Genomic DNA, 17,814 nt, shown 5'->3' with positions numbered 1-17,814 from the left:
TTATTATTCCTTCTGCATTATTACATTTACAAAAGAAATACAATCACGCAATCATATAGTGCCACGTTTCTGTATGAAGCACAACAAGTATTGTACCTGCATGTGTGTGCCTGTGCGTGCGTGTACACGAGCGTTCAATTCAATGTAGCAACATCGTCGATAATTCTCTTATTCTGAAAGGTTTTAACCGGATCCAATGTATGTTCCAGTCGCAGGGATAAAGTCTGTAAATACTGCTTCAGTTTACTATCAACTGGCACCCGTGCCGTACGTCGTCTCTTTCGCTGCAGTATCATATATAGACTTTGTTGAATGTAATTGTTTGAATTCAGTCTCGGTAACTTTGTTTTTTTCCCCCTGTTCTGTAGAACTGACAAGTAGAGGATATTATTACAAACTTTCTATCTGTTGCTCGTTTCGATGGATTCTATTCAGGTAGGTGAGTTTGCTGTGTTACTACAAGTTTGTCAGCTGTCAAAAGGTAGCGAGCATGTTGCTAGAAAATATTGGCTAAGAAGGGCAGGGCCAGTTAGCTTGAAAGTGACACGCAGGTACGTGTTTTTATTTTGAATGCGGTACAAGAGCTGTTTCGCCCGATAAGTAGCAAATAATAAAAGTGTTTATTTGGTCGTCATTTTGATAACGTGTCAAATGTCCACAGAATACGGTGTCTGGATTTTCTCTGGACCTGGGACCATTAAAGGAGCCAATTGGATTTATTCGTGTGCTAGAATGGGTACGTAAACGTAGCCGAACTGCTTCATGCAAGTGTTGAAACTGAAAATACATTGATTGATCGTTGACGTGAAAATGCCATGACTTATACGTCATAACTAAGTTAAACGAGAATTCTCAACTGCCTTTAAAATTAACTCTATTCAAACAAAACTTAGTATATGCAGCATTGGTATGATCCAAAATTAAATACACACCTCTATCATTGAAATTTGTTACAAAGCATGCTTCGTTATCTCACCAGAGCGCTGATAAATTATTATTCTGTTCATTCAGTGAATAGGCTACACTAACTTTTATTTTTATTTTTATTTTTTAGTTTAAGTAGACCACAAGGTTGTGTGCCCTAATACTGTATCCTGTAGGATAAAAATGTATTATTGTTGTTGCTGTTGTTGTTATTGTTGTTGTTATTATTTATTTATTTATTTATTTATTTATTTATTTATTTATTTTTATTGTTATTTTGAGTATTTCCCCATGGCAACAGAGTTAAAATTCACACCGCCATGTCCCCTGGCAATTGAATCTGAATGCTAAAACTGATTTGCATTTGCTTCATGGTTTCTGTCATACTAAATGTTTAAGATGAAAAGCAGTTTTACCCCCAAGACAGCACACTTGCAGTGGGACATAATATGAACAGAACACCAGCATGTGCTTACAGGAGCTATGGCACGCTATACAAATGGAGGTTACTTACTTACGGTACTTACTTACAAAGGATAAGTCTTGGTTGTAGTGAGTAATCTGAGAGGATTGTGTAAGTAAAAAAAATAAAAATAAAACATTTGAGGAATGCCCTATCCATTGGGCTGCTAATAATGGAAGTGTATTATATTTCTGATGCAGATCTTTTAATAGGCAGCACAGAGCCCATATATTTCATGTTTTCCCTACATAATTATCTTGTATATTATATTATTTGAAGTACTTTTAGACTATTAGGCTGTGACCACAACTCGCCACCGAGGTGACATAAATTTGCGGTGGCAACCACTTAAGCTAAGTGCTTGAGGAGTGGCTATCTCGACGAAATTGCATGCTCATTGCGACCACGCAGTGGCCTAAACTGGCACATTTTGTTTTTATTCATAACCGCTTGTAAATGCCTGAAAGCAATCACGGTATTCAATGGCCGGTCAAGAATTTCTCGCTCATCTGATTGACCAATCAGGAAAAAAAAAAAAAAAAAGACGCTCGCAGGAGAGTCCTTGTTTGTTTGTTTGTTTTTTCCCATTTCTAGCTGTGTCACTATACCATTGTGCTATATTTGCACTTTGTTTACATTCCAGTTGGGGGAAAAAGGTGGCTTAATATTGTGTGTAATAAAAATACTGTTATTCTGAAGCACCAATCACAAACATTGTTAAAGAGTAATTCAACACTAAATCAACTATTTATTTATTTATTTATTTATTTTTTTAACTGATGAACTGTATAAACTGTCTACAAATGCTGTCTCATGTCCTGGTCATTAATTTGACATTTTCGTGCATGTTTGCTGAAAGCTTGAATTTAGGGCAAAAACCGTGTGTTTGGTTCCATCATACGGAGCCACCACCCGGCTCAGTCTCGTACACGCCTCCTTTAACACCTTCTTAGCGAGTTGCTGCTGTCAATCACAGCCAGGCCATGCCCAACCCTCTCCCCATTCGCAACAGTCCTCCCAACAGTCCTCCACGCAACACCAAGCGCCGATTTCAAATCGTATTGAGAGGTCTGATTTCCTGTTGAGTACACCTTTAAGTACCGCTTCGGGAACATTAAAATGAGTTTACTCCCAATTATTCACTTTATTATCGTTCATGTCTAATTAGGGCTGGGCGATAAATCAAATTAATTCGATTAATTCGTCAATTGAAAGTACCACGATGTGAAAATTAGCTAAATCGTGAAATCAAGGTGCTTCTAAATAAATACACATCCTCTCCCTTGAGCAGTTTGCGTCTGCTGACGCTCGTTGTTTTGAGGTCCTTCGTTTGGTGGCTGGCGCGCTGCTGATGATGTCACGCTACTATAGCGAAGCTGCAGTATGTGACATAATCGGAAGGCGCACAGAACCCCGCAACAGTCGTGCAGGCAGTTCACACATCACCGCCTGTTTGCTACTTCGGCCAAACGCTACACTGCCTACTTGCGCACATTATGTCTGCTGCAGAAGACGACTTGATACCAAGAAAAGGGACTCATGTTACATCTATTATATGGAATTGGTTCGGCTTTTAGGAGAGCGACGTATGCAAGGTTTGACAAACTGCTGTTAAAACAAAGAGTAGCAGCACAACTAGCTGATTATTATAAGCTGTTGATCTCGAAGTTCTTTTATATACAAATGTTATTGTGAGTTGAGTTGTATTATTTTCACAAGTGGTAGAAAGAATACTGGATGTGTGGTTTACAATACCTGTTTACAGTTGTTAGAACTACTTACTTGTGGCATTTATTGATTTATTTATTTATTTGCACAAACTATTTATGTGGCATTTAAGTTGAGCAAAAGCTATGGGTAGCTTTTTTTGGCACAAGCTCTGTGACATTTAAGTTATCCAAAAGCTGTTAGTAGCTTTTTTTGCACAAGCTATATATGGCATTTAAGTTGAGCAAAAGCTGTGAGTATTTTATTTATTTTTTACAAAGTATTTGACATTTTAAGTTATGCAAAAACAATGAGTAGCTTTAAATGCAGCGTCCATTCGTCTGTTAGGTTTGTTTGCCCGAAAATCCTGTATCATTAATTTGAGGACTCATTTCACCCCTAGTTTCTCCCATACATGCGACTTACGTGACCCACAAAGGTTTTCAACATCCTCTGCTGCTATTTTAGTGAATGTGGACTGATCATGTTGCCTTTGTGTGAATGTGCAGTTTTTTGTTTTTGTTTTGTTCTGTTTTTCACCAATCAATCCACCGATTCCGAATTGTGGGGCCTGATCTGTACGGATCACAGATCAATGATGATACGTTGTACCACTTATATGTACATACGTTTTGAGTGGTATACACAACTTTTTTGTATTTTTTTACTTTTATACTTAACATGCACGAAAAGTTACATTTGACCATTTTTATTTTCAGATGTTTTTCTTGCTTAAAAAATGTAATGGCACGGCAGGGTTAAACATTTTAAAATTGTGAATTTGTGGTTTCTTACTTTTTAATCATTATGGAATCATTTAAATCTGTATCAAATCTAATTGCAACCTCAAGATACTTGACTTGAATTAATTTACAACCTAAAGAATTGTGAGGTTCTTAACAATGCCCAACCCTAATGCATGATTACATTATTATAAACTAGGGGTGTCACGATTCGCCAACTCCACGATTCGATTTAAATTTCGATTTTGGGGTCACGATTCGATTTTTTTTTTCGATTTTTTTTTTTTTTTTTTTTTTTTTTTTTTTTTTTTTTTCCGCTCCCCCACTTTATAACACAGAGGCATATGCTTCTGTAGGCTAAGGCTAGTCTATGATCATTGGTTCTATTCATTGTACAGTAAATCTTATTTCAAAAGATCGGCTACATATAGGTGATGCAATTTCCATATTATTTTTGTGTAAATTTATGTAATATATGATAATTGACATTAGGCAGGAATGATCAAATTCAAAGAATTTATTTACAATATAAAGTTAACCGTCTTGTTCTTACTGAAGTGTAAAATAAAAAATAAAAAAACAAAAACAAAAAGTCACAGTGGGTGCCTGCCATCTATTGACTGTTTTTGGTTACAACAGTGTGCTGTGCGTTCCTCTTAAAATAATGTGCAATGTGCAACAACAACAAAAAATATATTGTATCCAAAGTCATGGAACAAATACAGCCTGAACAAACTATATCCCAACATTTACAGTTGCTGGGCATACTGTAGCGTGGTTCAAGTACACTAATTAAATGTTTGAATCCAGCGTTTTCCAAGGCTGCAGGTCTGATGCTATAAATAGACCTATGGATCTGGCGTTTCGCGCGAGCTGAAGTGTGTGGAAGTTTCACTGTAAATGAGGATGAAATAGTTGGTTGGACCGTTGTTTTCCCACTTCTAGTTGAATTTGATAAATCTAAATCTTTGTGATGCCTGCGTAAATGTCCCGTCATGTTTGTCGTGTTTCCCGTTGTTACGGCTGGCGGCTCGGGCCCGCCGCCGGCTCCGCTCCCCTAGTATGTATGTGTGTGTTTGTGTCGGCTGGTGCCCGTATAATGGTACTTCAGTTTGAATGCGCCAGCGCGACACTCTGATTGGAGGACTGTGCCAGCGCGACACTCCGATTGGACGACTGTGCCAGCGCGACACTCCGATTGGACGACTGTGCCAGCGCGACGCTATTGTGTATCCGTGTATTATACCCCTATTGGTTATTGTTGTTTCTCCTCCGTTCTGTCAGTTCTGTCAAATGCGGTTATTATTTGTTCACCTTCCACTTTCACTCCCTTGTCAAACCCCTGCCTGAAATTTCAATTAAAACTACTCAGATGTTAAAGTCGACCCGTGTTTATCTACTCTATATTTTCTGTTATTGTGTTACTTCCCTTCCCCTTGACGAGCCGGGCGTAACACCGTGGCCGAGTACAGTACGCGCACATAGCATATCTTGCAACTGTGGTCTTTTTATCGACAACGTGAACGTTGTCGACATAACTCACCGGGAACGCAAAATGTTTCCAAACTGGTGACGAGAGAAGCGGGAGCGGCTTGAAGCACCATTGCTGTGTCTGTCCGCGCTTGCCATCATGACTGCAGGAGAAGTCAGCTAACAAGTGCCGTTAGCTAGTAGCTGAATGGCTGCGTCTCATTTGCTTTCCTGGGAGGTGGCGGTGGCGGCGGGCGCGGGGGGGGGGGGCATCTAATCGTGTGTCCTCTCTTCTATTTCGATGCTCGAAATCGTGACGTAATTTCGATCGATTTCGATAAAAAATCGAAATCGTGACACCCTTATTATAAACCCCACAAATGTCAAAGTATGTGTGTTATTTGTATATGATATGAAGCATGTATGACTGTTAATGTTAAAGAATGGATGAATGATGTGTGAGCCGAGGTGCATCTTTGACACATTGTGTATTAACTCTCCTCATTCATTATTCATCCACGTTGAAAGTTGTATTATATCTAACATACTGTATATTAGAATGGTTGACTTCTGCACATACTTGACCGCAAGTTAAAGTGTTACTCAAAAGCACAGCCTATGTTAGGTTTTATGATGCTCACAGTTTGGACTGTGGTACAAATTGATGACAAATGGTGTTTGACTTTTCAGGTTAAGTTGTAGTTGAGTGCAACTGCTCTCTATACAAAAGAGGTTTTGTGCATTGACTTGTATTTTTTATTTTATTTTTTTTTTGCTCATTATTGCTGTTCTGAATGTCTGTGTGATCATAACCTGAAGCCGCTCAGCCCAATTACTTGACCAAGTACCCAATTATAGCACCACATAGCATGGTGATGACTGACTACATCACTATCCATCACTTGTAGTTTGAGATGTGCCAATAATACCCGGTTAGCTATTTCCTTGTAAAGGCTGAAGACCAAAGATAACAAGGCTTTTACTGTTTTGGCTCTAGACTGAGATACTTTCTGTATACAGGGGGTCCTCAGTTTACAATGAAGTTACATTCCTAGGGCGGCAATGTAACCAGAGTTTGTATGCAAATGTCGAAACACGTTGTAGTTTATCACAAACACATTTGTAGAGTCATAATTGCAGTAAATATTTGTATGCAAAGCAAGCTAGAAATAATGCATGCCCTTCTTGTGCTGTGTGCCGTCTGTCTACGTGTTCTTATGCTGATGTGCAAACAACTTCATTGGGTGCCTTTTTTTTTAACCTCTAAAATAAATGTCAGAACTGCAGCCGCCCAGAATGCAAATCATAGAGTGCTATCAGACCATCAGAGAACAGTCATTCTCCATCAAGTAAAAACTGGCCTAACTAATGGGCATACTCAATTTTCATTTACGTTTTTAATGTTATCGTTCTGTGTCTGTGCTGTAACCGTGTGACAATCTAAATTTCTATGGATGCTGTTTACAATTTGTATTAAATAACTTTGTAAATGCTACTACCAATATGATTAAGATCGAATGTTGTGCCATGCTTGTTTTGTCCATTTTGCTCCCTTTCCCTAGTATCACCTCCTCCGTCTGACTGACAGATATTGAGCTGTAGGCAACATTGTTGTTCATGCAGTCTAGCTTATTGCACACTATTTTCCTCTGAATAATATTTTTTCTGTTAAATCTTAAATTAGCATCAATTGTTGAGCATACTTTTTTACTCCCAACCAGGATTATGCAAAGCTAATAGTCATGCTTATATGTTTGTATTCCTGAATGTCAAATAGTCTGTATATTCTTGGATGGCAGGCCTATATACCACAGACCTTTAACCTGAACAAAAGCCAGTAATTTAAATTTTGTAGTGTTGGAGTATGTCTGGCTATTTTTGCAATCATGACATACTGGGTTAAAAAAAAAAAAAGGTTGTGAGGAATGCTTGACTCTGACTGTGGAAGGCAGGGTGAGACACTGGACTCTCTTATGGAATCCCTGCCCTGGCTACTAGGTTTATTTGGGGTTCTGTTAGTCTGGCTAGGGTGGGTCAAACAAGGCTGAGATGAAAGCTGAGAAATCATTTGCAGTTCCAGAGATACCTGAAAGTTGAAACCCATTCCTGAAAATCCACTCTCGTCCGGAATCTCAAATGCTACACTGTCTGACTTTATCTGTGTCTTGCCTCTTGAAGGAAAGCAATGAACTGAAAAAGATGTAGATACGTTTCAAATCTTTGCTGATGTGATGTACAAATGACTCAATGACACTTGTTGATCCCAGCTTTATTTTTGAAAACAGTGGCGTTGCCCCCCAATGTTCATGATGAAGAAATAATGTGTAAGCATTGACTTTCGTCAGTCTTGTTTAGTTTTTTTGTTTTTTTGTTTTTGTTTTTAACACTCGGTGGTGTAGTCCAGGGTATATGTGGGTATATGGCATATACCCTCTTCTTTTTCAGTTTTGTGTCTACCCACTTCCAAATCCTCCTTGATGCCCATCGCTCAGTAATATGTGAGAATGGGGAAGCCATGACCCACCCTCCTCTGCTTTTAATTGGTTTGTACTTTGTAGGCGATGCCCTTCACTGACTAGAATGGCTAACTTTACGCATGAAGACTGATGAGCCAATTGTAGGCAGACAAGGGTGGGTCATAAACAGGATGAATAATCCTTCAAACAATGTCCTGAGCGGCGACAGCATTGCAGAGTTTTAGCTCAACCGGTTGGCATCGCCTTCATACACCAGAGACTACTTGCGGTCTGGTTTCGATCCCCGGAGTTAGAGCCGCCGGTTATACATTTACCTACATGAACTAGTTTTGTTTTAGTACCTAGGCTGATAGCTGATTTTAAAGTTAAAACACAAGAATGGAGACATCATGTACTCCAAGATTCGGCCTAAAACAATATTGAGATGTAATAGTGACTGTTTTTCACAATTTGTGTTCATTGTTCACTAAATATTGTTTTATACTGTATATTTGTCTCATGACAAACTCATTTCACATTAATTCAGGCCGCTTGTGTTACCAGTAATAACTACAAATTGCTGAAGTCAATCAAGTCATGATAATTTTCTTATTGTGAGCAAGTAAAAATGACATATTTTTCTTACATGTCATTGTATTTTAAACAGGACGGTTTTCTGGACTAATTTATATTTAAAAATAAAAAATTAAAAAGTAGAATTTTAGAGTATACCCTCTTCTCCAAGGACCACTCCACCACTGATTACACCACATGCTACTAGACAATTTGAATACAAGGAGAAAATTATATTTTATCTTCAATTTCACAGATCCACTACCGTAATGGCTCAGCAAACATTTGTGTTTGCAGGTGTTCACATTAAATTTCATAGTACCTTTCTGGACACATTTATAAAGCTATTTAAACTAGGGCTGGGAAAAGAAAGTCGACCAAGGTCAACTGGAAAAATTTAAGTCGATGCTCCGCCCAGAACCACGTTTGTGCCGTCATTGTCCATGTTTCACACGGACCTTTTATGCCGCTGCAAGTGTGTTGCAAACTTCAGTGAGAAGAAGGCGGACAGAATAATAATTTTTTTATTTTTATTTTTTAAATGACTCCTGTTTGGTTGGTCTGATTGGTTGTTTGAATTTGGAGGTGTGTTGCACAGCCACCATTAGCCTAACTGCGCGTATACAGTTCTTTTACTGCAAGCGTACATGTACACTCGTACAGTATTTACTATATTTATTAGTTATGATTATGTCCTCATTGGTTGCAATATTTTAAAATGGAGGAAAAGCGAATGGATAAGAGGACAGAGGTACGGGCTCTTCTAAACATTTGGGAGAGGAAGACATCAGCACGACTTTGAATCGCAGTCACCCAAGCCACCATGCACGTTATTACTGCCTAGCAAGAACGTTCTTGCTAGGGATGTTCGATAGCATTTTTTTTTTTTTTTTTTTTTTTTTTTTTTTTAAGACCGATACCGATACTCAAATCTTCAGTGCTCACGATACCAAGTGCCAATACCGTTGGTACTTATGAGACATAAAATTTCCAAAAACAATGACAGATAATAAAAAAAATAAAAAAATTAAAAAAAAAGACATATCACAACTATAGCAAATTTCCTTAAAATTGCATGAAATTAATGGCAATTATATATTTTTTCAATTTGCTCATGAAAGTCATTTTGCATAGAGCACACAATAAAAATTATAAAAAACAAAAACAAAAAAAAACAGATAAATAAAATGAAACCTATAATCCACTGGCCAGAAAAAAAAATACCCAATCAAAATACAGTAGTATGTGGTTGTACAACTTCTTTTTAAGGAATACAGTGAAGTCCAAAGAATTTAAATCAATACAATAGTACTTCAAGTAATTTAGTAATATCTACCATATTAAAAATTCCTCAAGCTGTTAAGTGAGTGATGTTTAATTATATCTTATTTTGAAACCCATGCTTTTGGAAGGCTGCTCTGGATTTATTTTCCTCTTTCACATTCTCCGTTTGTCATTTACCTCATAGCAGTGCAGTAGTCAATGACACTACACTCTATAATATATACAAAGATCTGTCTGCACTTCAGAGCTAATTAAATTGTTGATTGCAACTGAAGACTTATGTGCTCTCTTACCGGAGCCCCCTGTGGCAGTCAATAAATGCACAAAATAACAATTTCAGCCTTTTAGTTCCTGACCAAAAAGCAACCACAAGAGAGGGGGTATTATCGATATCCGTCGTGAGTACCCATACCGTAAAATGTGTCCTGGTATCGGTACTCGCCCAACCCTAGTTCTTGCAAAGCTATTGAGGCTATTTTCAGTATTTTGAGTCTGTATTTGTCAAATTTGGATGTGCGCAACATATTTTTGGTTGCTTAAATTAAAAGCCAATGTACAAAAAGATGCTGTAGGTCAGAGTTTCTCCAATCTTTTTCAGCCCAAGACCCAAATATGAAATTTCATGTTTTGACATCCAACCAATTATCTGAGCAGCTTATCCTAACAAGGGGCGCGGGCATGCTGGAGCCTGTCCCAGGTGTCTTCGGGCAGTAGGCGGCGTAAACCTTGAACTGGTTGCCATGCCAGCCAATCACAGATGTTTTGGCAACATGTGGTTGTCTATCATTTATGCAACGTAATGGTTACATTGACCTGACTTTGGTGCAGGTTGCATGGTCCAGTTGCCACTCAGTGTTAGCATGAATATGGGAGTGAATTGTTGGTTTTCTCTATGTGCCCTGCGACTGACTGACAAAACAGTCCATGGTGTAGTCGGCCTGTCACCTGAAGTTACTTAAGATATGTCCATCTCACTTGTGACTCAGAAGTGGATAAGCAGTATAGAAAATGGATGGATGGAACAACAGCTATTTATTGATTATAACAAACTGATGGTGCACCGTAAGAGAGTGGTCTTTTTTTTAGAAGTCAAAAAAAGTTGTAGGCTACCTGCCCTAGTGTGGGTAAGCTTTTTGCAAAGTCAGTCCATGTCAAGGGTTGGAGGAAATGAATTCTTTGCTTGACTTTCTTCCTGCTTGTCTCTGTGCTATGTCAGCGTAGTTGAAGATAAAGCCTGTATCCTTTCCCTAACTAAAGGCATTTTGCTGACATGCATTGTTATATGGTAAAGAGGTAAAACAAAAACTGAGTAGCATAAAAGCCATTCAAACATTTAAGGAACAACGTTTAGCACGTCACAGCAATCGCTCGTGTTTTTATACACCTTTGCTATGAAAAAAATTGTGCCTTGTTTCTTACAAATAAAAGCCTCCACGTCACTCAAGTACCTTTCCACTTCATAAACAATTATTAAATCAATCACTGATACTGTTGTGATTCTCTCTCCTGACTTACAGTACCTGTAGGCAGTCCACTGCTGTCTTTTTATGTACCAACCTACCAGGTGATTGATGGGTGAGTCCACCTTCTGGACGAAATCAGTTCCAATAGGCTGTGGTTCCCCTCGATCTTGAACAAGACTTCTAAGCAATATAGAAAATGTATGGATAGTTAAGTTTTCCACATAGTTGTAAGACAATTTGATAATAATGTATGTATTATTATATAATTTTGTAAACATATTTTTCTGAACACAAAACAAAAAAAACAAAGTGTACATGTGTATGTGCCAGTGATGATATTTTAGAGCTGGAATTTTAATACCGTGATTGACAGCGCAATTTTTTGCTCACTGTTATCATACCGTCAGAATGTAATATTGGCACATGGCTAGTGGCAACTTAAAATAGAACCATATGAAAACATAATCATACAATTTATATATATATATATATATTCTGATATATAAATTTATATAACAACAAACATTATGCACCTAAGATGCAAATGCCCACATTATAAGTCTCCTTTCATCTCAATTAATGTTGTTTTGTTGTTTTCAAAAAGGAGGTAACTGTCAAATATGGCAACACAGTGTACTCTCGTCAGTGTTCCAGCTTATTGTAGGGTCCGGTGATTTGATCTATATTGCCGCTAAAGTGGCTCCCCGCTTGACTTTCCTCTGCTAATGTGGCGCTTGTGTAAAAAATAGTGAGTATCCCTGCCCTACAAGAACCAGCACTGGACCTGTATATTGCTGCCCTTGAGGTGATCCCTCACATAAGAATTTGGCCAATTTAACATTTTTTCAAAAATCTGAACTCTAGTCGGTTCCCTCATGTGTGTATTTATTTATTTTTTATTTTTTGTATTAATTTACTTACAAATTATTCACCAATCGTGTGTTGAAAATCGCTCGCTTTCTGTGATGATGCAATCATTGAGCAAACATTCAGTTTTTTATATATAATAAGTAACAAAAGATAATAACAATAAAAGATAACTAAGACGTGTATTTTTTTTTAAATTGTTTATTTCATCACATTTATTTATGAAATTTGTCGGCCCAGTCAATCACAGGGCACACTGAGATGAACAACCATTCACACTCACAAGCACACCCCGGGATAATTTAGAGTGTCTGTAGAATACACAATAACATTAATTTTAAAAACTAAATACGTTTGTGCTTCCCTGCTAAAGCTGCTGCCCCCGCGACCTGATCTCGGTTAAGCGGTAGAGGATTGATGGATGGATGGATGGATGGATAAATAAAATACAGTGGCCATAAAAAGTCTCATTCATGATATGTGGTTGTACAAATTCTGTTCAGGACAAGTGGAAAAAATTACAGTATGTTCAATACTGCAATGCTTCAAATAACGTTCAGGAGTATCTCCCATTTACGAGTTTCCAGATGAGCTGTGGTGACTCAGTCTGAACACTGGGTGGCCCACTGGGTGACAGTCGCACCCATATAATGATGTACAGTACTGTGCTTCATTAAGACAGCCAAAGAAGAAAGCCACAAAGGTTGAACTTGAGTGGCTACTGTAGCATCATGTGCTAACTGCAAAGCTGTTAATAAAATTACTAAATACAAATACAAGACTAATGGCTGAGAATGCGACACAGCTCATCAAATCAGTGTCCGCTACAGGCAAAGACAGCGACCCCTGCCCTATTTAAAAATTTTCCGCGATTGAAGGCTTTTATGAAGCTAGATGCTATTCTAACCGCCACAGCCGTTTCAATTGTCGTATGCAAGGCAATGCACGGTGGTTTTGAACAGAGGAGGCCGCACCAATAAATTTTGAGCATCCGTCGTTTGGCAATCGTCAACAGTCAGGACACCCTTCCGCCATTGTCAATCCGTCAGTATTTCAAGACGAACGTCATTGTAGTGTCAATCCGTCATTCCTCATTCCCTCAGCAAAATGGTCGCCCGCCATAGATCTTCTCATTAGGGCTGTGCAGATTGTTCCAAGTATCGATAGAATCGATATTAATGTGAGTACCAGATCGATACCAGAGTGCTAGTATCGATAGTTTACATTTATTTATTTTGGTTTCTCATGGGTCCCCTGGGAAATCCCTTTGTAGCACATGCGCATGTGCTGGCCTGCACTGGCGGTAACAATTATTTTTGCAGTGAATGACATAATATGACAAGTCATACTTTGCTTCATTTGAGCTTTTGCAACTACTAGTTGAGCTAAGTATTTGTGTAGCACAACACGCAAGTATCGTTTATGCAATGTGACTAAACTAGAGGAACTACGGTGGGTGATGTTTCTTTGACTGTAGAAGAGTGACAGGGACTAAGAATATAAAGAGTATTACTACTTGGCAAATTTAAATAACAGCCCAGGTACGTTTCCCAGAGGATATTTTATGACATGTTTATGAACCTGAATCGTCATTGACGGACTTTTTTTTTTTTTTTTTTCAAACCTAACCTTGAACGTCAGGCTCGCATGGAGTTCCATGCTTGAGGCATTATGGACATCAAGTTGCAGAAACAGCGCACTGCATAACATGCTTCCGTTGTCATGCTTAATGTGTCCCACGGGATATCTACCATTAGTTCTTACCCAACTACTCCCAGCACACTATGTAGTAGGGATGCACGATAATATCGGTGGCCGATAATTAATTATCGGCAATTATCGACCAATTTGACGTCAAACAGATAAACCAGATAATAGAGAAATCTGCCGATAATTATCTGAAATTTGATATAATACTGATAAACCAGATAATAAAGAAATCCAGCAATAATTATAGACATGCCACGTTGGTCCATCTGTTGTGGTTGTGGCTCATATCAATAAAATTCAGCTTTGTGGTGCTTTACATACATACATACATAGAAACATTGTGCAAAGTTTAGACAATGTTTCAATGTATTTGTTAGACTTATAGTAGTACTCGAAAGCATATTTGTATTCAAGTTAATTTTGAAACAATTATCGGCTTACCTATCGGTTATCGACATCGGCACCTCTAAATTATTGGTTTATCGTATCGATTTGAAAATAGCAATATCGTACATCCCTACTATGTAGTAAAGGTAATGACAATTAACTGAACTTTTGATTTGTGTTTTGGTTACTGGAGCGGAAAATAAAGTAACAACTGAATTCCATTTCCTGTCTCCAGTGGCGGAGCCAGACTTTTATAAATAGTTTGGCCAGGGGGGGGCCAAGGATACTTCATCCAAAGATGATGCCAAATTTGTTTTCATGAAAATTAATTTCAATCGGAGTCTCTATCGATGTTCAAATATATTTAAGTACATATTAAGCACAGGGGAGATTTTTGCACATAATGTGCCGTTTATTAAGAATGTATAAAATGTACAAAAAAATAATAATTCAGCACTGTTTAACTTGAATGAACTTGCACGCACATGCAGATACTGTATTCATGCAATTACAGTACTTTTATCAACATAACATTATAATATGAACATAATGCAAATTTGTATTACAGTATGACTAAAGATCCTGTCGAAGTGCCAAACTTCATTTTCCACACACCCTATGAAAAATAAATGTATTACTCCAACTACTACTTCATTTACAACCACATAATTTATTAATGTGATTAATTAATAATCATGTTAATAAATCCTCCCCTTCTACCTGTAAATGCAAACGTCAGTTAGTGTCGGTTTGAACTTTCAACCATTGGAGGGTGCTATTGTATTGCATAACAACAACAACATACTTATTTTTACCTTGCACAAAACTACGTTGCTTATTGATGTCCGTCCAAAACAATGGACAGTGGATTAAAATTTGTAATCATAATTAATCGCATTACTTCAATAATTAACTGACTATTAATCACACATTAATTGCACATTTTATATCTCAATTTATACCTACATTTACAATAAAATGTACCATTTCAATATGGTTTTATTTTTTTTTAGTCATTGATAGAGCAATTTCATAATAATTCAATTAAAAAAAATTAAAAAATTCATTGATAGAGTAATTTCATAACAATTCAAGGAAAAAAGTTTAAAAAAATACAAATAAAATATGTGCTGTACTGTAAAACCAAACCAAAGTGTGACTTATTTGTTTTGGTCATTTTTCTCTCACTACAACATGGTATAATTGCATTTGTAAGACAATAGTGAAAGCTCAATGCATTTCTCTTTTCATATTAGGAGCTGCCTAATTTTTAACATGAAGTAACTTGTGAAATTATGCACATTTTTAAAACTGTAAAATACAACACAGTCCCCACAAATATATGCATTCGCTCTAGGCTTTTATTTTGTGAAGTGAAATAGGATGTGCATTGTAAAATGACGAATTTTTACTGCATAGGAACCAGAAACGACCGATGTGTATGGAGAGAATTTTGTGTCTTTATTTTCAATCAAACAAAAAAGGAATTTGCAATCAAAAAAAAATTTCAATCAAACAAAAAGGGGATTTGCAATAAAAAAAAAAATAATTCAATCAAACAAAAACGGGATTTGCAACCTTAAAATAAATTTTAATCAAACAAAAAAGGGTTTTCATATAAAATAAAAATTTGCAAACAAAAAAAAACCATTTCAAACATGGATTTGTATTTTAATAAAATCTTTTGCAAGCATTTTTTTCGTTTTGTTTGCGAATCTGTTTTTTGGTTGCGGATCTGTTTTTTGATTGAAACCTGTTTTTTGGTTGCGAATCTTTTTCTGTGTTGTGTGGGCGGGGTCCTCCGTTCAACCGATGATAGAAGCCTTGTCATTGGTCAGCTTGGAAGCCGCTGCAACAACTTTCATTGGTCAGATAGGAATGGGGGTGTGACAATGTTCGTCTGACTATTTCCTGGTTCATTTTGTCCAGTCGCCGCCAACATCGAGGTAAATATGACCCCCCCACACACACACACACACACACACACACACACACATGTATGGTCCGATACATGAGTCAGTCATGAAGCTATGTTGTTGGCAGTCAAAACACAAATATACGGCTAATTTGGGATAGCTGTTAGGATGAAGTTTTTTTTTTTTTTTTTTATACTCCTAAAGAAACCTTTGCATTTGTTTCACATACAGGCAGGGCTGGGAATCGAATTTATTGACACTAGCTGCTTCCCCTAAATCTTGGATGTTTGAAGTAGATATTAAATTCGTGATAATTCTGTGATTATTATTTATTGGTCCTGGTTGTTTACTGTACGAGTCAGGTTGAAAAAGAGGGGGAACTCGTGCACCGTCAAAGCGGTGACACTGCTACTACTAGGATCCAGGCCACGTAACCGTTTGATTTTGGTTAGTCTAGTCATGAATCGTGATGTTTTGTTGGTACGAGAAACGGCCCAAATAAACGGCCTGCTGAGATAGCTGTTATTATGCTTATTCATGATTATTTTATTACATTACATCATTACATTAATAAAATGCTAATTATTAATCACTTATGAGAAGTTCTGGTCATTGAAATAAGTAGCCTCTGCTACATTTATTATGTCTTGGGTGTTTGAAATACAGAGGAAGTGACAGATTACGTAATATAAATACATTTAGTTCCTGTGATTGTTTCATTGTAGTTTTCCTGTTTCAATAATGTTCAAAACATGTGTCAAACATAACTTTGTCAGAATTTTTTTTTTTACATGTTTGGTACTTAATTCAAGCACACTTTTCTTTACTTTTTAGATGCAGAAGATGAAGTTGGTGGTTGGTCACCTCTCTTCATGAGGTGATGCTGTGGATAACTGAGCAGGGCCACAAGCACCTGCTTATGTCAGACAGAGAGCAATTTAAAATATCAATAAACTTTGACCACAATTGTGAGGTACAAATGCCAGGTCACACATTATGTTACCCCCTGCACAAACACCATTACATTTCCAACTGCTCATATGAGTGATTACCACTCCTTTAAATCACATCTACTGACTGCTATCACCTTTGATGCCAGATTTGACACAGTGTAATTGAAAGGGCAAAAAAAAAAAAAATCACATCCATTTCATTTTTTTTTTGTAATTACAGGCTGTTCCTACCAAAATGTTTGTTTTAAGTTTAACAGTTCATTTTCTGAGCTTTCTTGATTTCTTGTTGGCAGGCCAATCATTTCTTGAGAAAAATGTCTGTATAAAATCTATAAAATGCTGAATAATTGACTGGTTGTTAGTTCATATGCATGCTTTTTTTTATGAAATAAAAGTCAAACTGTTTTACACAGGAATTTATTTTCATTTTTTACATAAATTTAAATGACCCTTTGGGCCGCGAGACACTAGCACTAGAAGCAACATTGAGAGTCTGCAAATAAATGACGCGACCAAAACTCAAGGACTCCTTGTTTGGATTGATTTGCCGTAAAGCAACAAGTCTTTCCTCAGGTAAACGACAGTGGATGTCAGGTATAACGATCCCGTGTTCACCGTGATGGTCCAAGGGTAGTGTCTCTTCAGCTTGCTGGATCTGTAATATCAAATACATTTATGAAAGCTACAGTAACTCCAAGAACTTTTACTAATATAAAGTTTTTTCCTCTGGTTATGTACGCTTTTACCAGTAATAAAACTGCCCTGGCCTGCTCCTCTTACAGTAAACATGCATCTCGCTATGTCTACATTTTCTACCCCTTGGTCTGCTCGCACTCTAAAAGAAAAAATCTAGTCAGTGTAATTGCAAAAGTACACCTACAACTCAGATTCCCCGTCT

At 37.3% G+C, this 17,814-nt stretch overlaps 1 protein-coding gene across 1 annotated transcript in view; it reads left to right on the top strand.

Annotated features, from left to right (window-relative positions):
* Positions 1-236: 236 nt before the first annotated feature.
* sypl2a (synaptophysin-like 2a) overlaps positions 237-17,814 on the top strand; it is a 30,478-nt gene continuing 12,900 nt past the window's right edge. Inside the window, exons 1-2 of the mRNA XM_077529657.1 lie at positions 237-435; positions 662-736. Of these exons, the coding sequence (XP_077385783.1) occupies positions 421-435; positions 662-736 (90 nt within the window). The 5' untranslated portion in view covers positions 237-420. The remainder of the gene's footprint in view (positions 436-661; positions 737-17,814) is intronic.

The sequence above is a fragment of the Festucalex cinctus genome, chromosome 8, assembly GCF_051991245.1.
Source record: "Festucalex cinctus isolate MCC-2025b chromosome 8, RoL_Fcin_1.0, whole genome shotgun sequence".
In the NCBI taxonomy this organism is placed as follows: Eukaryota; Metazoa; Chordata; class Actinopteri; order Syngnathiformes; family Syngnathidae; genus Festucalex; species Festucalex cinctus.
This window is presented reverse-complemented; position numbering and strand designations above follow the sequence as displayed.